This window comes from Myotis nattereri (genome assembly GCF_964212035.1).
Source record: "Myotis nattereri genome assembly, chromosome: 1".
NCBI classification, from domain to species: Eukaryota; Metazoa; Chordata; class Mammalia; order Chiroptera; family Vespertilionidae; genus Myotis; species Myotis nattereri.
The window spans coordinates 181840195-181856995 of NC_138075.1; the positions used below are offsets into that span (position 1 = coordinate 181840195).

The 16801-nt window shown below is 44.3% G+C and overlaps 1 protein-coding gene across 4 annotated transcripts in view; it reads right to left on the reverse strand.

Moving 5' to 3' along the window:
* Positions 1-983: 983 nt before the first annotated feature.
* Positions 984-16801, reverse strand: part of SEPTIN11 (septin 11) — a 92742-nt gene continuing 76924 nt past the window's right edge. The window contains exons 8-11 of one of the 4 annotated variants that reach the window (XM_081100916.1): positions 15102-15234; positions 13133-13320; positions 7339-7406; positions 3961-5442 (exon numbers count right to left, since the gene is read on the reverse strand). In XM_081100916.1, the coding sequence (XP_080957042.1) occupies positions 7382-7406; positions 13133-13320; positions 15102-15234 (346 nt within the window). In that variant the 3' untranslated portion in view covers positions 3961-5442; positions 7339-7381. Of the gene's footprint in view, positions 5443-7338; positions 7407-13132; positions 13321-15101; positions 15235-16801 lie in introns of all 4 variants that reach the window. The other 3 variants (XM_081100917.1, XM_081100918.1, XM_081100919.1) reach the window with 3 other exon arrangements.

The window sequence follows — 16801 nt, forward strand, 5'->3', positions numbered from 1 at the left end:
GCCTCTGGCTCTGAAGGAACTAGAGCATAGCTCTTCAGTCAAGCTGCTATGAGCATCTAAGCCTGCATTCCCACCATTGAGGGAACTTAGACATTGCTTTCTGCCCCCCACCCCAAGAAGTATTTTTTCTTTTCTCCTGTGCTGTTAAACCAACATGTGTGCGTGTCCTCTGCACTCTGCATACCTGGATTTTCAAGCTGCCTCATTTACTCAGTCTAGAGCTCCTGAAACCAGAAAGCAGCACAGTGGCCTTTCACTAAAAATGTGATTCAGTCACCAATGCTTGGCCAACATGGTGGGAGCTCGTTATCTTCATCCTTAAAGCAGTTTGTACATTTTCAACTGGAAAGGGTAGATACTGTGCCAAATGTTCCCACCACCATCCTGGGAGATAGTATGCCTTGTGCACATTATCAAGTTGAGGGTTGGATGATTGTCCAATGCCGTATAGCTAAGACTTTTTAACAGGTTTCAAAGTCCAACTCATCTCAAATGTTTAGCCTTTATATTTGATACCATTAATTTTTTTCTAATATAATTACTTCTGAAGCCTCCAGAATTCTTGAAATTAGCCTTTAAACCAGTCGTGGGCAAACTATGGCCCGCTTGAAATGAAATAAAACTAAAAAAAAAAAAAAAAAAGACCGTACCCTTTTATGTAATGATGTTTACTTTGAATTTATATTAGTTCACACAAACACTCCATCCATGCTTTTGTTCCGGCCCTCCCGTCCCGTTTAAGAACCCATTGTGGCCCTCGAGTCAAAAAGTTTGCCCACCCCTGCTTTAAACTGTTAATACAGTGTCTCCTACACCTGTTATTGTCTTGAGCTTTGGCCACTAGATGGTGCTTCTAGGAAAATGAAACATCTTAAATTTCTGGGAGAAATTGAGTTGTTTGGTTTACTGTATGGGAATGAGTAGTTGAATACTCATCTCTTGTTGCAAGGCAATATTCAACATCAATTGCAGTTACAAATTCACGTTACAGTATGCCAGAATTGTTGACCTCTGTTACATAACAGAGGGACAAAGAATAGCATAGGCCTAGTGAACTGGCTTCTCCTCAGAAACAGCTCATTTGGGCAAGAGGACACTGCAAAATAAAAGGCAACCTTAAACAAGCAACTACTGAAAAGCAATTGGTGGTGGTATGCTTTTGCTTTTCAGAATATGATCTATCCAGCAATTTAGCATAGAAGGCTTACCTTTTTACTCGAGAAGTTTGCTTATAAGGTGTACGGGAAGAGTGCAATTCATGGTTCCTGACTATAGCTCCAGCACCTGATGTAGGCCTAATGCTGAATATAGAATAAAAAAGTATTTGCAAAGAGTGAGGGTGTGGGGAAGGTGGGTGGATGGATGGGAATAGGGCAAGGAGAGGTCTAAAAGTATTGGACAGAGAATGTGTTTGAGCCAAGCTCTGTATAGAATGTTTTTCTGTACCCTCCCCGCCATACACACTTGTCTTGTGGGACAGGGACCAACCTTGTTATGTAATAGCCTCTGCCTCCTCTGATCTATCAAGATGCCATAATTTTGAAAAGTTTCCACAGCGAACTGAAAATGTCATTCAACTCACAGCGCTGAGTATGAGCCAGATGTGAGTCATGTGTATCTCACCTAAATGTCCCACTGACAACCAAAAGATCTCACTTGTATATAGCTACTTGTCAGAATAGTAATGTTGGAGAGAGAGGTGAGTGGATACCTAGACTCACAATAAACATATCCTCGCCCCTCACCAGCCTTGTGGGTGCCAGTTGCCTGCTAGAGATTGTTCTGAAAGCCCAATGGGTCAATCACAAGGACTAAACACCATAGCCTTCAGAATTCAAGTACAAGGGTATTCAAAGTGAGCTGCATGCCATCAATGCCTATCTCCAGGGTGGAAAGGTAAGTCATCTGCTAAGCAAAAGGTTTTGTGTAGAAACGTCATTTGAATAGTGAAAATTATGTCCTTAGTTTTTCAGATATTGGAACTTTTTACCCATAAGCTGGGCCAACGATAGGCAAAAATAAAACCAAAAAACTAAACTAAGAAGGAAGTTTCATTTGAAGGTATAGTTGATGGGAAAAAGTTTGGCCAACCATATTAGAAAGATGACCTAATTTTATCTGCCCCACTTCAGCACATACTGATTCAGGAAATCAACCTCGACTAATGCTGTGGCAGTATCTGGCAGACCATCCAGGCCACACCTGGAGCAATAAAGCACAGCCTGTATCTGAAACCAAGTAATATTTTTAAAGATTGAATGGGAAATAGCTTGTTACCAATGCAAATAGGTTTTGGGGATCAATTCTTGCTTTTTCAGTCTACCATGGAATAAGTGAATTTTTATTACTGATAATTAGCTCTGCGATGGTTTCATAGCCAGAACTTGAGAACCTACCAGTGTTATCAACACTTGAGAAAAGGAACTCCATTGAAGTAAAATGCCAGCTAAATGGAGAGATGGCAGTGCATTAAACCAGTGGTGTGTGTCCGTGATCAGCTTTTCCTCCATAACTGAGCAGAGGCCAAGCCTATAGAATAAAAGCCTAATATGCAAATTACCCCCTCGGGCAGTCATTCGACCACTGGCTATGATGTGTGCTGATGACCAAGGGGCTGCGCAGAGCATGGCAGGTGACACAGCGTTAGCAGCAGACAGCAGTGGAGGCACTGCCAGCCCCGATGGGCCCCGATGAGAGCGGGACCACCGTAGGATGGTGGAGCAGATAAGCGGGTGGCACCAGGTCAAGGCGGGTGTGAGTGAGGGCCTGATCACCCCACCGATTGCTCCACAGACAGTGACTAGCAGCAGTGGCAAGGGGCGCTGAGGGAGCCAGGCAGGGGATCGCGCCGCAGGTGGGATGATGGGGCAGGTGAGGGGGTGGCATCAGGCCAAGGTGGGGTGCCAGGCGGGGCTGCGAGGCTGTGGGTGTGAGCTGGGGCCCATCTCTGCAGGCCATCCCTAGGGACCCCACCCGTGCACAAATTCATGCACCGGGTCTCTAGTCTACTTATAATAGCTTGTTCCCTAATCCCTCTCATTAAGATGATTACTATTACACTCCCTTTAATCGGAGGTCTAAAAAGGAAAAAAAGGAATAGCAGCAATAGACTACATATCTCTCTACTTAAAATATCCTGCCTAATTTGATTTTTAAATATTAGTCAATAAATGAATACAGCCGAAACCGGTTTGGCTCAGTGGATAGAGCGTCGGCCTGTGGACTGAAAGGTCCCAGGTTCGATTCCGGTCAAGGGGTATGTACCTGGTTTGCGGGCACATCCCCAGTAGGAGATGTGCAGGAGGCAGCTGATCAATGTTTCTCTCTCATCGATGTTTCTAACTCTCTATCCCTCTCCCTTCCTCTCTGTAAAAAAAATCAATAAAATATATATTAAAAAAAATAAAATAAAAAAATAAATGTCTACAACCGAATGCAGAATTTGTTTTTAAAATGAGTGCTAGGGCCGAAACCGGTTTGGCTCAGTGGATAGAGCGTTGGCCTGCGGACTGAAAGGTCCCGGGTTCGATTCCGGTCAGGGGCATGTACCTGGGTTGCAGGCACATCCCCAGTGGGAGATGTGCAGGAGGCAGCTGATCGATGTTTCTCTCTCATCGATGTTTCTAACTCTCTATCCCTCTCCCTTCCTCTCTGTAAAAAATCAATAAAATATATTAAAAAAAAAATGAGTGCTAGGGTAAAGATATTAAAATATTAAAAATAAGTTTAAAAATTTAAAGTTTTGTACTTAGTGACTACAGTGGTTTCACAGGCAATAGTTTACCATATAATTGGTATGTTAATTTGTCATGTTCTAGCATTAAATGAGTACCACCCATCCTCCCCCTCCAGCTCCTGGTCACTAGCAGATTCCTATCCTTACAGGTTATACTTGAAGGGATGGTTCTTTACTCAAAATTTGATCATTTAGTGACTCAGATGAATCTGACTATTGCATTTAATAAGTGTCTAAGTAAAAAAAAACATGCCCATCTAATTGCTCTAAACTTCTTTCCAAGAATTCAATGATTCGAGAGGCAGGGGCTGTTCCTTCATCTCACCCTCCAACAGAAGCCTGTGTCACCATCCTTAAGTAGAGGGGACATTCCAAAGGATCTTCGCACGCAACTCGTGCCACCAACAACGTTTTTGTGATCTGCCTACTGTGGGGCTGAAAAATGATGGAAACAAGCAAAAACTACAGACGAGTAGTGAGGTTACTGGGTAACTTTGAGAAGACCGGATCAGAACCACTGCGAACGAGGCTGTTGTCCGGGACGGGCTGGGTGCTTTTTCAGGGTTCACTCCCCAGGGCCCAAGACATAACTCTGGACAGAAGGTAAAGCAGAGCTTCACATAAATACAAAGGCAGGGATGGACCAGGACGCTATTGTCAGGTCCCTTTAAATATAAACTGAGTCCCAGAGGCAGGAAAGCATCTACCCAGGACTGGCACATTTGAAACATGTAGGTCAAAACCTCTGACAGCAAAAGGTTTTTTGTGTATGTGTGTCTGAGATGAGACCATTTTAAGAGAATTCTGTGACTTCATTTAAATTTCTCCTTGAGCTTAAAACTAGCTTAATTTTGATACCAGACCTAAGTTTGAATAACCAATACATAAAGCAGAACTGGCTTTTTTTTTTTTTTTTTTCCAAAACAGAATCCCAAACCCAAAACAATAAGGGATGCAGGTAACAGAAAAAGAGTCAAATAAAACAACAGAAGTTCGTGAATTTAAAGGAAGGATGCCCACTTCTCTCTCTCAAGAGGCAGATGGTCAGCTGAAAAATAAAAACATTGTATCAGTAGAACACACCAACTAAAAAAAGATGCAGCCATCTCTGTCCATGCAATACCAAATATTTAAGGAAAAAACCCACCCAAACTCCAAAACAACCCATAAAATTAACAAAGGGAAGAAAAACGTTGCCCAGATCTCATGGCCTGATTTATGATTGAGCAGGTCCTAATGGGGTTGTTCAGAATGTCATTCATGGGGCAGAGGTATGGCGTTAACATGAGGTCAAGTTTGTGAACCCTGCAGGGGGGGCCGCCTCAGGTCAGGGCACATGCTGTCTTCAGTCTGTGAATTCCTGGACAGCAACGTCAAGAACCTGACTGTTAAGCAAGAGAGTCCCAACACAGGGCCACCCTGGGTCTCGGCCCAAGTTCTGTTTCACTCGATTTCCTTGTAAGTAGTATAACTTTTTGGTAGTGATAAGTCACTTCAGTAACCACTATGGGTAGTGGCTTGTAAACAGAAATTGACAAATACAAACAACAGTGAAATATTCAACCCGGACTTTAAAAGGAGGCGATGGTGGAGATGAGGTAACTCTTCCCCAACACGTGTGAACAGACAGCTCCTGCTCTTCTAATGCTCTATGTCCATTAGGAGAGAGTAGGGCTTGTCAACAGGATGGTTACATAAAGAAGAAGCTACAGAAGAGAAAAAAGAAAGTTCAGATTCAAATGTGGTTCATAAAGGCTTAAAAATAAGAGTGTCTCTCTAACGAACTGGGAGAGGACAGCAGTGTCAGTTACAGGGACCGCGTCCCCGAGCACAGGTGTGAGCGCAGCAGCGCCGGCAGCAAAGGCCAGGCACGAAGAGGTGCCTCCGCTGGGCCTGGGCAGTGGGCACCAGGGGACACTGGCCAGGACGGAAGGGCCTGGGAATGGGGGAGAAAGTGGTAGAGGCGGCCTGTGAAGCACAGGACACCAGATGGTATCTTGGCGAAATGGGTGCTGCCCACCAGGCGAGGCAGGGAAGCCGGGGCCTCTTCCCTGTTCTTTTTTTCCCGTGTAGTCAGCATGGGTGCACATGCATATCAAACAGGGACTAAAAGAACTCACAAAAGGGCACGCGATGTTTGGGTAGAAATATATTTCCCCCCACGCTGTGTGTTGGCACTAGTGACATATGCATAGGTTACCTGGCCACTCTCCTGCCGTAACAGACACCACATTACTGGGCATGTTTGCTAAGTGATTACCTTCATACTTGAAAAAATGATATGCTTCACATCGATACAATTATTTTAGTTTTTTTTAAAAAAGACAAGGCAAACATGCAGCTTACATATATGACAATTTTGCATTAACACTGAAAGTAGATTACACAACAGTTTTAGAAACACATTGGTTATTTTCAAATAGCAAAATGACAATGATCTACAACTACAGTTTAAGGCATATCAGCATATTTTAAAATTAAGAAATAGACAAAGTTCTAATGCTGTTCACAGCTTAATTTCCAATTTATTAAAAAAATTCCCTTCATACCTACATACAATCTAGACTTTGTAGGTCATAATTTCCACTCAGGAGTCATACATACATATTCTGTTAATGGAACCAAGACTTTTGAAAGCTGAGACTTGACAGTGTCAAACACTTGCAAATGAAACAGGAGATGGTCTGAATGGACAGCTTTGGTCGGACCACACAGAGACAGTAGGACAAGGGTGATAACAGCTGAAAAGCCCGATCAGACTATATGTGAAACACATGGATATGTCAGGGAAGCGAGGGAACCAAGTCTGTTTGTTGGAGGTGCACAGACGTGAAGAATATTTTTATTGCTGGTGAGATTACAAAGCAGAGGAGGAAGATAAGTAGCCTGTGCCCAGCTTTCCGTTAACTGTCCCCGTTGGAGGTGCCCTTTCTGGACAGAATCCTGACCAATTAATAAAGAGCCTAAGCTGGAAAACACAGTCTGACCTCCCAATAAATTCTCATACATGTTTTCCCACCACATCCTACTGCATGCACAGCTACTATGGTATCTAAAGTCCAGGAGAGGCACAAGGTTGGCCATTATGATTGAACAGGAGGTGTGGGGAGGGGCCAGCTGGGGCCGCCTGGCTTAAACAAAAGAGGGGATCACTGCCGCAGTTAGCATGAGGGCCAGGCCATTCAAGCAAGATCACAAAAAATTAAACAGCCATCGAGGCAGCCTAGCGTAAGCAATATTTCCTCTTGGTTTTCTCCAGTGGAAGGTGGTAGTTTCTCATTCTAACTGTATTTACATAGAACCGAGGGCCCTCTGTAATATATCTGCTGACACCCACAGTGCTGTGTGGTGGGGGACTAGTAATTTCTGGCTTCCATACTGATATCAAAGAAAAATTGAATTTATGTGTTTCTCATGAAAAAAGATATAAAATTGGCCATTTTAAATATAGTTAGCTTTTATTTTTAAACCAAAAGCTTCTCAAACCATTACCTCCCTTTCCCCCTCCAAAAAGGAAAAAAAAAAAAAAATCCACCTATCCCATATGCTTCTCTAATTTTAAAGTCAGAAAAATCTCAAAGGTTTCTTACTACCGTACTTACATGCAAAGGCGAAAGCACATCCAATTAGATTGGAGGGTATCATTTACTCCGTGCAGAGCCAAGGACTACTGTGAAAAAAGGCACAGATACAGAAAGAAGGACAGCAATAACAAACCAAACAGGGCCAGGGAGCAGGGGTAGGAGAAAGTTCAGAAGCAACGCATTTTTAAAAAGCTTCTCTAGACTATATATTTCTTTTGGCTTTTTATTCTCTGACTCTCCATATGATTTATCTTACTGTGAAAATTTAATGGAAAAAATCAATCAATAATCTTGGAATCAAAGTCAACTGGATGCCTTCCACGGCTAGGCTCGCTTTAAAGAGGGTTTAGTGATGCTCTAAAAATGATTTTAAAGTGATGCATTTTGAGAATTTGGAAGTGTATTTTCTGTTACAAAGCACAAAAATGCTCACACAAGCAGCGGTTGGAACAAGCATACAACACAAGGATTCAAGCTTTTGTCTGGTGCAAGCAAATGAGCAAATTCAGCCCGTGGTTAGAATCAGCAAGCCATCCGATAGCCGCTGCTCCACAGCCAGCATCACACTAGAATCGTAAAAAGAAAAAAAAGAAAAAAACAGAAACCTTGGCCCAGTTACCCTGAAACCTGTCCCTATATTACTAATGCTGTTCCTAGTTTGCAGTTTCTGTCCCAGCTTCGTTAGTGCTTCAATGAAACCGATTTCTTAACGTGGCCTAAATAAGCCAAAATCAGTTCATGGAAGACCATTCCTTTCCCCTAAGAGTATGGTTGAGGACCAAGAGAAGGGAAAAATAATCTTTACTGGAATCATCTACAGACTTAAAAATGTGTGTGTGTGTGTGTGTGTGTGTGTGTGTGTGTGTGTGGTGTGTGTGTTTGTGTCAGGGGAGGTGCAGTGCACTCTATGCTATTTGTGTAGGACGAGTAAGTCCAGAAGGAAATACTAAAGCATCGAGTTCATGAGAAATGCAGTCTTTCATGTAAGAACAGGAGACTACAGAGTTAGAGGGAAAGCTGGTAGGATCTTGTTATTAGGAGGGGGAAAAATCAAGATGAAAGGATAAGCCTTATAAAGGAACAGTATGGAAAAAAGATTACATATGCCCATTTCCATACAACAGTGGGGGGTAGCCTATGTCATGGCATATGGGTTAGTCCTAACCTTCATTGATTGGCATAAAGAGGGAGGTGAGCTAATTGGGAAAGGAAAGGTGAGGAAATTCCTTCAAGACAACTGGATTTGAAAGACCACCTGTAATATTTTTTCTTCCCTTTATTGCCAAATAGCAAAAGGACCTTATGCAAGGAGGTTGGTGGTGAAGTTGAGTTTCTACTTTCTTTGACTTGTGGGTTTGTGTGATATTCCTTCCCATTTCTACCTGAAATTGACAATTCACCCTCAAATTTGTGCTCCAGATGATACACAATTTACAACACATTTTTTATTTGAAGGATTTCTGAAAATTTTCTTCTCATGATTATTGAAAAATGTTATTGGAGGTTCCGAATCCCTGACATCAGGTGTTAGGTCCTCTTCTCAGCCCACTGAGAGCAGATTTCGGTGTTTATGAAAGATTGCTAATTCTATCACCATTAGTAGCTTCTGCTAAGCAATGTTGCTTTATCCGACTTTTGAGATTGCTGATTATGAAACTATGATTACGTTCACTTTTATCAGTGTAGCCTTGATCCGCTTACAGTTCAACTTGGCCAGAATTTGAGAGTTAGGGGTTCAGACACATTTTTAAAGCCATAAGCAGAGACAGTCTGTCTGAACAGACCCACAACCCATACCAAATAATGTTATTATAACCATGAGCAATCCATGCAAGTTTAAAAGTCATATACAGCTTACCCACCGGCCTGCCTACGTGCAAAGCTATCTTGGGTTTGGGGTGGGTGTGGAGAAGAGACAGAGAGTGAATTCAGGGCTTTTGCCATCATGAATAATTAAGAACAGTAAGTTGTCATGGATATTCAGGTTTATGGTTCAGCTGCTGAGGCGGTGAGTTTTCCTGTCAGACGAACGTGTAGAAATTTACCCTCCTTCCCTCCGTCCAAAGCAACATACAAGTAGCAGGCATGCTTCCTGCCGCCACTCACAACAGGCATGAAAGGCAACTCATTTACTTCCAGAGGCCACGTCCAGCTGCACAGAGCTTTTGCTGTCATTCCCTTGTTCTATCGCTTTCCAGCACCCAACAACATTCAGCAAAATGAGTTAAGAGTTATTGGTATCTGGGGAAAGGTAAAAAAAAAAAAAAAAAGGACACAGATGGCAGCGATACAATATTACTGCAAAAGCAGGTGAATGCGGGACCATCCTTGGCTTGCCAGGCTTTATGTGAAGCTTGCACTGCAAGTTAAAAAACAAAACAAAAAAGTTAGAAATAATAACAAAAAAATAAAGGGAAATTAGGAGCGCCAGCACCAGCATTCGGTGATGGTGACTGCTCATGCAATGATTATGGAATTGACAGAAATTGAAACCAAAAATCTGAGTAAGCTATTCTACATGACAAGCAAAAGCAACGTTTTAATACTGAATTAAAGAACACGTGGTTAGTTTCCATTTGCATGTAATTTAGAATTCACAGGTGGCTCTGTGAAACCACTACATGTCCTCATGGAAGGGTTTACTGTTTGATTTTCATTTTATCCAATAACACAAAACCATTATCTATTGTGTTCGATTTGGGTATCACATCTGTACTAAATAGGAGTTGCAGCTTCCATTTCTGAGCTCCTGGAGTAAGAGAATAAATCTGCTACAAATGACTTTGAAGAATTAACTTGGGGCTTGCAATACAGTGGATGGAGGACATGCTATTAACCCACTTGGGAAGGAAATGAAAAAGGAAAACCATTATGTGGTTACGGCGACAGCAATGCCAGGAGCCTTCCCCTCTTTTAGGTTCAAGGCAGTGCCAAATCCCAGACCCACATGTCTAACTGTAGGCAAGTCCAAATCATGCAACTTCATTCCTTAGCAAGAATCAATACAAAATAAATAAAAAGTGAGTGGATGATTGTATAAACTATAGTTATCAGATGCCAGCCAGGTACAGTTTTAAAATGATGAATTTTAAAACTTTCTTTTGGGATGGATGTATCGTAACCAGCAAATGGCTGCTGGCAGTTGTGCACGCTTCTCAGAAAAGATGAACACTGTCCACTGAACAACTTACCGTCGGGCAGTCCCACCCGTGCGGTGTAGCCACCAGCAAGGAAAGTGACTTGGTGGCCAGAGATGGCAGGAGGTGGGGTCCAGCTAATGGCAGTGCCAGGGTTAGTTCTACTGTGTCTGTAATCTTAGGAAATGTTATATGATCTCATGCCACTACAGGTCAAGGAGAAGGATAAAGCCTTACCTACGTTAGAAAGGGAGCATGTCATTAAAATAGAAAGAAACAGAATTTAGAACTATTAGAAACACGGAGTCAGGCTCTGAGGCGGGAACAAAGCAGGTGAATAAATAAGCATCTCTTTGTTGTCCTCTCCCTAGAACAAGGCCAGCTCCTGGTGGCTGCTCAGTGACTCCAGCATCGCCCGCGGCCGCACGTGGAAGAGTGTCTTCCCTTCACTTCCGTGCTGCCCTGGGTACCCCGGCTACTGTCTCTCTGTGGTCCTCTCTCCCCAAAACTCTCCGCTGGCAGTCAGAGGAGTGGTGCTTCTTTTGTTTTTGTTTTAATTTTACACTTCAGGACTCCAACTGGCAGTGGATTTCACTGCTCAAATGGTAAAGTGTGAAAAAGGGTGGGAACCTAGAAGTTACCGAAAAATACATGCCATCGGCAGGCACAAAACCCGCGCACCAAATTAAGCCTAATTCCACGAATAATAAATGAGAATATATACATTAGGCTAAAGTAGAATTCACACATACTTCACATGACTTGAGAGCATTAGGCATCGCTGAGGTCCACGGATGGGAAGAAAATAACCTGAAATGCTCAACAGGAAAAACCTCCCTACGCTGGGAAGTCTGTTACTAGATAGATTTTTTTTTTTTAATGGAGGCACAATACCGATCAGCTCTTGGAATTTTTATTGCTTAAAGGCACATCCAGTATATGTGAAATATCCTTAGAACATTGCTGGTCTTTTATAAACATTTTTAGTTCTAAAATATATACCTTTACATACATTAGTGCTTCAGGGTAAGAAAGACTTAACTTTGGGTTTCCTAAGCTGTGAGTCACCAGCTTTTTCTGTCTCATTCAAGCCTATAGATGTAGACACACACACACACACACACACACACACACACACCCCTATACCTATTTCTGTCTGGGGTGAGTTTGGATCCACAAAGGTCTGATGTCAAATGGCTTTCCGTTTGTCTGCACTGCAGCGGCTGCTGGACTGGCTCTGCACGGGAATGTCACCGCCAGGGGCTGACGCCCTGTGGTGTGTGTAGCTACAAAGCGCTTTCCTGAACTAGATTATGATCGAGGCTATTGCTAGCCAGAACTCACCTAGCAGAACTGTTTTCGGCCCTTGGAGTCCTTTCATCACTTGGGTCTGTACCAACCCCGTTAGAACCACACCTCCTCCACACTGACGCCTCTCTATTGCTTAGAAAACATGCCTGCCCTTTGCTCTCCCGACGCACTCTCTGCGGCCTGCGAGCTGGTCCAGTTTGCAGAGCACAATGTAAAACTCTCTCCGTGGGTCACAGAGCAGCGCGCTTGATTTCTACCACGGGCTTCGTGACACGATTCTTCAAGGGGCGTCTCTTCACCAAGACACAGTGACCAGTCCCTATGGCAGGTCTCAATTCCTGTGCAGACTCAATCCTATCTTCTATATTTAAAAAAAGGGTCTCTGCCTGCTCAAGTGCCACCATTTTCATGGTTTACATGTCAGCTTTCCCCCAGAACGTTAGCGTCTCGGGATGGAGAGCAGGAATCCCAAGCACATTCCGAGTTGTCCTACTGCTGCCCTGAGAGCACTGCCCTCACCAAGCAGGGCAGCGTCCCTGGGTGGCCATCCGGCCACACACAGCTTGTCCAGGCATCTCACTGACCCTGAGCCTCCTGCCAAACCGGCAGCCAATGCCTTAAACTGCACTGTCTAGTCTTTAAGGGATTTGACATGAGCTTCAAATCACCGGAGAATGACAAGGAAGGCCCAAGCTCCGGTGGATTCGGGAGCTGCCACTGGAGCATCACGGGCAGTGACCGACACGAGAGCAGGCCCTGACCTTTGGCTCATTAAACCGCAGCCATGTTTAAAAACGTTGTTTTGTGCGTGGGTACAGGCGTGTCTTGAGGGTTGTTGCGGGTGGGCTTAACTGGATGGGATTGTGACACCCATTTCCCCAAGAAAACTAACCATCTTGTTGAATTTAGAGGAAAACTAGTGGCCACTAGCAGTTCTTCCAAATCTTTCATCTGGGGATCAATGACCGGCTTATCAAGCCTAACAACGCAGACTAGAAAAATAACTGTGACAATCGTAACTTTAGGATGCTCTTTATCGGGAGTCACGAGGACCGTCTCCAAAGGGTCGTGAGAGAAATAAACCGTCTTCCCCAAAGTCCTAGTGTTGGTACAGAAGACGAGACTGGAGACAAAAGTGAGCCCAGTCCTGACTGCGGGGTCATGTGGTCAAGCCTCATAAAGTAATGCTGTGCACCCCTTAGAAATACTTTAAAAACCTGTATCTTCTTCCCTGCACTGTAGAGAAAATACTTGCGTGGATCTTCCTGGTAATAGACCAGTTTCCAGTCTGGAAATGGGAGAAGTAGAGACATGCAAGAGGAATAAACTGTTAGCGGCCCCAGCACCGGGGGACACCTGCTTACTTTTTCTTATCCTTGTCTTTCTTGGTTTGCTGGGCCCCAGACTGCTGGGCCTGGGTCTGCAGCAGCTGGGCAGCCGCCTTCTTCTTCTGGAAGTTGTTCACCTCCTCCTCCAGCTCCTTCTTCTTGTCTTCCACTTTCTTCTTCTCTTCCTGGTGTGTCCGCTTCAGGAGGTCAAACTTCTCGTGGAGCTGGAGAGGACAGGACGGGCTTGGTGAAGGGAGTAGCAAGGGGGCCGGTGTGAGGGGACTCGGACCCGCTCAGAGCGAGGCCTGCGCCACGTTGCTGCCTGTGCTCTAACTGCAGAAGCGCAGCAGTGGCCGGTGCTCCGGGAAGAGCCATGCGGAGACAGGAAAGCACCTTGTGGAGCCCTGTTCTCCTTTGACACTTGGACCTGTGGAGCTAAAGGGGACCCTTGCACACTTGTATATAATAAAAGCCTAAGTGACTGTTACGGCAGAACGACCAAAATGACCGGTCGCTATAATGTGCACTGACCACCAGGGGGTAGATGCTCAATGCAGGAGCTGCCCCCTGGTGGTCGGTGTGCTCCCAAAGACCCACAGGCGAGCACTGCTCAGCCACAAGCCAGGCTCACGGCTGGCGAGCGCAGCGGCAGTGGCTCCTCTCCCGCCTCCATGGCAGTGCGAAGGAGCAGCGAGCAGGCGGGCAATAAGGAGCAAGGGATCTCGGACTGCAAGAGGGTTGTCCAACTGCCGGCTTAAGCAGCAGTCAGGCATCCCCTGAGGGGCCCTGGCCTGTGAGAGGCCGCAGGCCTGGATGACGGACACCCCTCCCCCAGTGCATGCATTTCGTGCACCAGGCCTCTAGTTTTCTGATAATAAAATACATTTTCATTGTAAAAAGCATATCCATGCTCCTAAAAAGAAACTCACCCTAGTGGCAAGAGTAGTTCTTAATCTCTAAGTTTCAATGGTCTTTTCTTAAAATATATTTTTATTGATTTCAGAGGAAGAGAGAGAAAGAAACATCAATGATGAGAGAGAATCATTGATTGGCTGCCTCCTGCACACCCCCTACTGGGGATCGAGCCCACAACCTGGGCATGTGCCCTTGCCTGGGATCAAACCTGGGATCCTCCCGTCTGCAGGCTGACGCTCTACCCACTGAGCCAAACCAGCCAGGGCTCTAAGTTTCAGTTGTCTTTATCAGGATCAATTAAAAGGGGATGGTGAGGAAATTAATTAAGCAGTTTTATTTGTAAATGTATTGCGCTCGAGATACTCATGCTCTATCACTGGGGGCAAACATATTTCTGTCTCTTTCTCTCTCTCAATAGGATGAGTGACCACTCTCTCTCTCCCTCTCTCTTTGGGATGAGTGTTATAGCAGAAATCCATGGGAACCTCTAGGAAGCAGTTAATTTGGCCTGGTCATGGGGAATAAGACAAGTCAAGGGATGTTGGAGTAGAGCGTGCATGACCACAAAGAGGGAAGTGTGAGCAGATGTACAGTGGAAAGCATGTCAAACTCATGGCTGGCGGGCTGCATGCCTCGAGTTTGACATACTTGGTATACAGAGACCATCACCTATCAGTGCCGAAGGGCCATCCACTGTTCAGCTAACTGAATTGGCTGATAGACTATGAAAATAATAATAAGCACAGAATCTCAAATCTCATATTTCAAGACGTGTATACTGAGGAAATACAGAGGTACAAAGAAAATGGGACCAGGTCTGGAAACCTAAGATTGAGTTTTAGTTTCAGCGTTGCTACTTACTAGGTATATGACTGCATAAATTGCTTAACCTTTATAACTCAGTTTTGTCATCTGTAAAATGGGGATGAGAATATCTGACACGCTTTTTTTGCTAGGACAGTATGCCATGCAAGTGATAAAATGTTTGCAGAAGGTACTTAGAACAGCATGAAGTCTCATAAAATGTGAAGTATTAATAAAATACCTTGCTTATTTCTCTCCCTTGAAAAAGGACAGGTAGATGGCTTACCTCTTTCTCTGCCTCTTTAAGTTCAGCTTCTTTCTCCTTCACTCTCATAACAAACATCTGTCTCATTTCTTCTTCTTTCTTCTGAAGTTCTCCCAGAAATTCATTCCTTTTTGCTTCGTATGTCTCCTGAAGACTATTCAAAAGTCACAAACAAGGACAGTGTCATAAAATTGCATAAGAAACTTCAGTTCATAGAATTTCTACCCACCATCTTCCAAAAATTAGATAAGGCTGCCATTTACCATGTCAAAGACACAGAAAAGAGCACCATCTCCTCTCTAGTTTTGCGGTGACCAGAAAGACAAGTGCATCAAGAACAAGGATGAGTCCATAAGCACCGGGCAGCACTAACGGGCTGTCTCCTGCTGGCCAAGTCTTATCGCACATATTCACACACAGAAAGCCTGGGCTGGGCTGGGCGGCATCTTCCAGATCAGCACACCAGGTAGACCCCGAAGATATGATTAAGACTTTTAGGAGAGAGAGGTGGTGTGTGTAGGGAGAGAAATGCATGGGTACTCGGGCCAGACAGATCAAGGCTTGGATTCTGGCCATAGCGAGGTACTGACTAATCTAGACAAGGGCACAGCCTCTAAGCCTCACTGTATAAGAGGTGGGTGGACACAGCAGGACTTACCTTCCAGGGAAATGATTCTGGGAATGAATGGCGGCAAAGTGAGCAAAGCACTCAGTGCTTTACAAATATTACCCTCCCCCACTCATTTCCCTCCCGTCCCCAGTTTAGAAAACAGACTCAGCGAACCATCTACAGAGCCAATAGGGTACCTAAAGGTATTTCACAGAATTGCTACTTTTAAAGTTGTATTACCAATCATAATAGAGCAGGGAGGAGTCTTATTTTTATTTTAAACCCCATCCTCCCCCTGATAATCCTGCAGGCCGTAGAGCCCAATATTTTAAATCAAATGCCATGCCTCAGCTTGATCTCTAAGTCAGAACAAATATATTTATGGAAATATTACCTTCAGTAGCACAGCTTAAGAAATCCCACACCCACACCCATACAGAGAAGCATTTGCTGGCATTTTATAAGGTGCTATTGCTACTTCTCCCTTCTAGTTTCCTGGGAACAAGAGTTGTCACAGTAACACGGGCCTGCAGGATTATCCACCTTAACCTGTGGGCCACATTCATCCAACGTGCTGACTCCAAACTGGCTAGCACCCATGGGTGACCCTAGGCACCATGCAGAGCACCCCAGCATGCACACTTGTCCTGTAGAAGGAGCAAAGGGACATCCAGGTGGTGCGAGTACACACCCATGTAGGTATACAAAGGACTAAACAATTAGAAAATGTCTGAATTCGGATTGTTTCTACTTCTACAATACATGCTTTTATTGGTAGATTAAAGTAAGTTCCCCTGCCCTCAAGAGAATCAACACTCTCTGTTAATCAGCAATCCTGTGTTTGAGATTCCAGAGGTATGCTTAGCTTTCACATTATCTTATGAGACTAAAGCAAATTTGACCGATGCTAATGTTGGCTAATATTAATAGTGATATTTACAAATGAGGAAACTGAGGCCCAGAGAGGCTGAGGAATTGAGTGGTGGCAGGGCCAGGACTTGAACCCAGACTACTGCCTCTGCCCTAGCTCACCAGCACTGCCTGGATCTGAATGCAGGAGAGGGCCAAGTTAGATTTTAGTGAAATTTTTTTGTTCCCTCTCTATTCATAA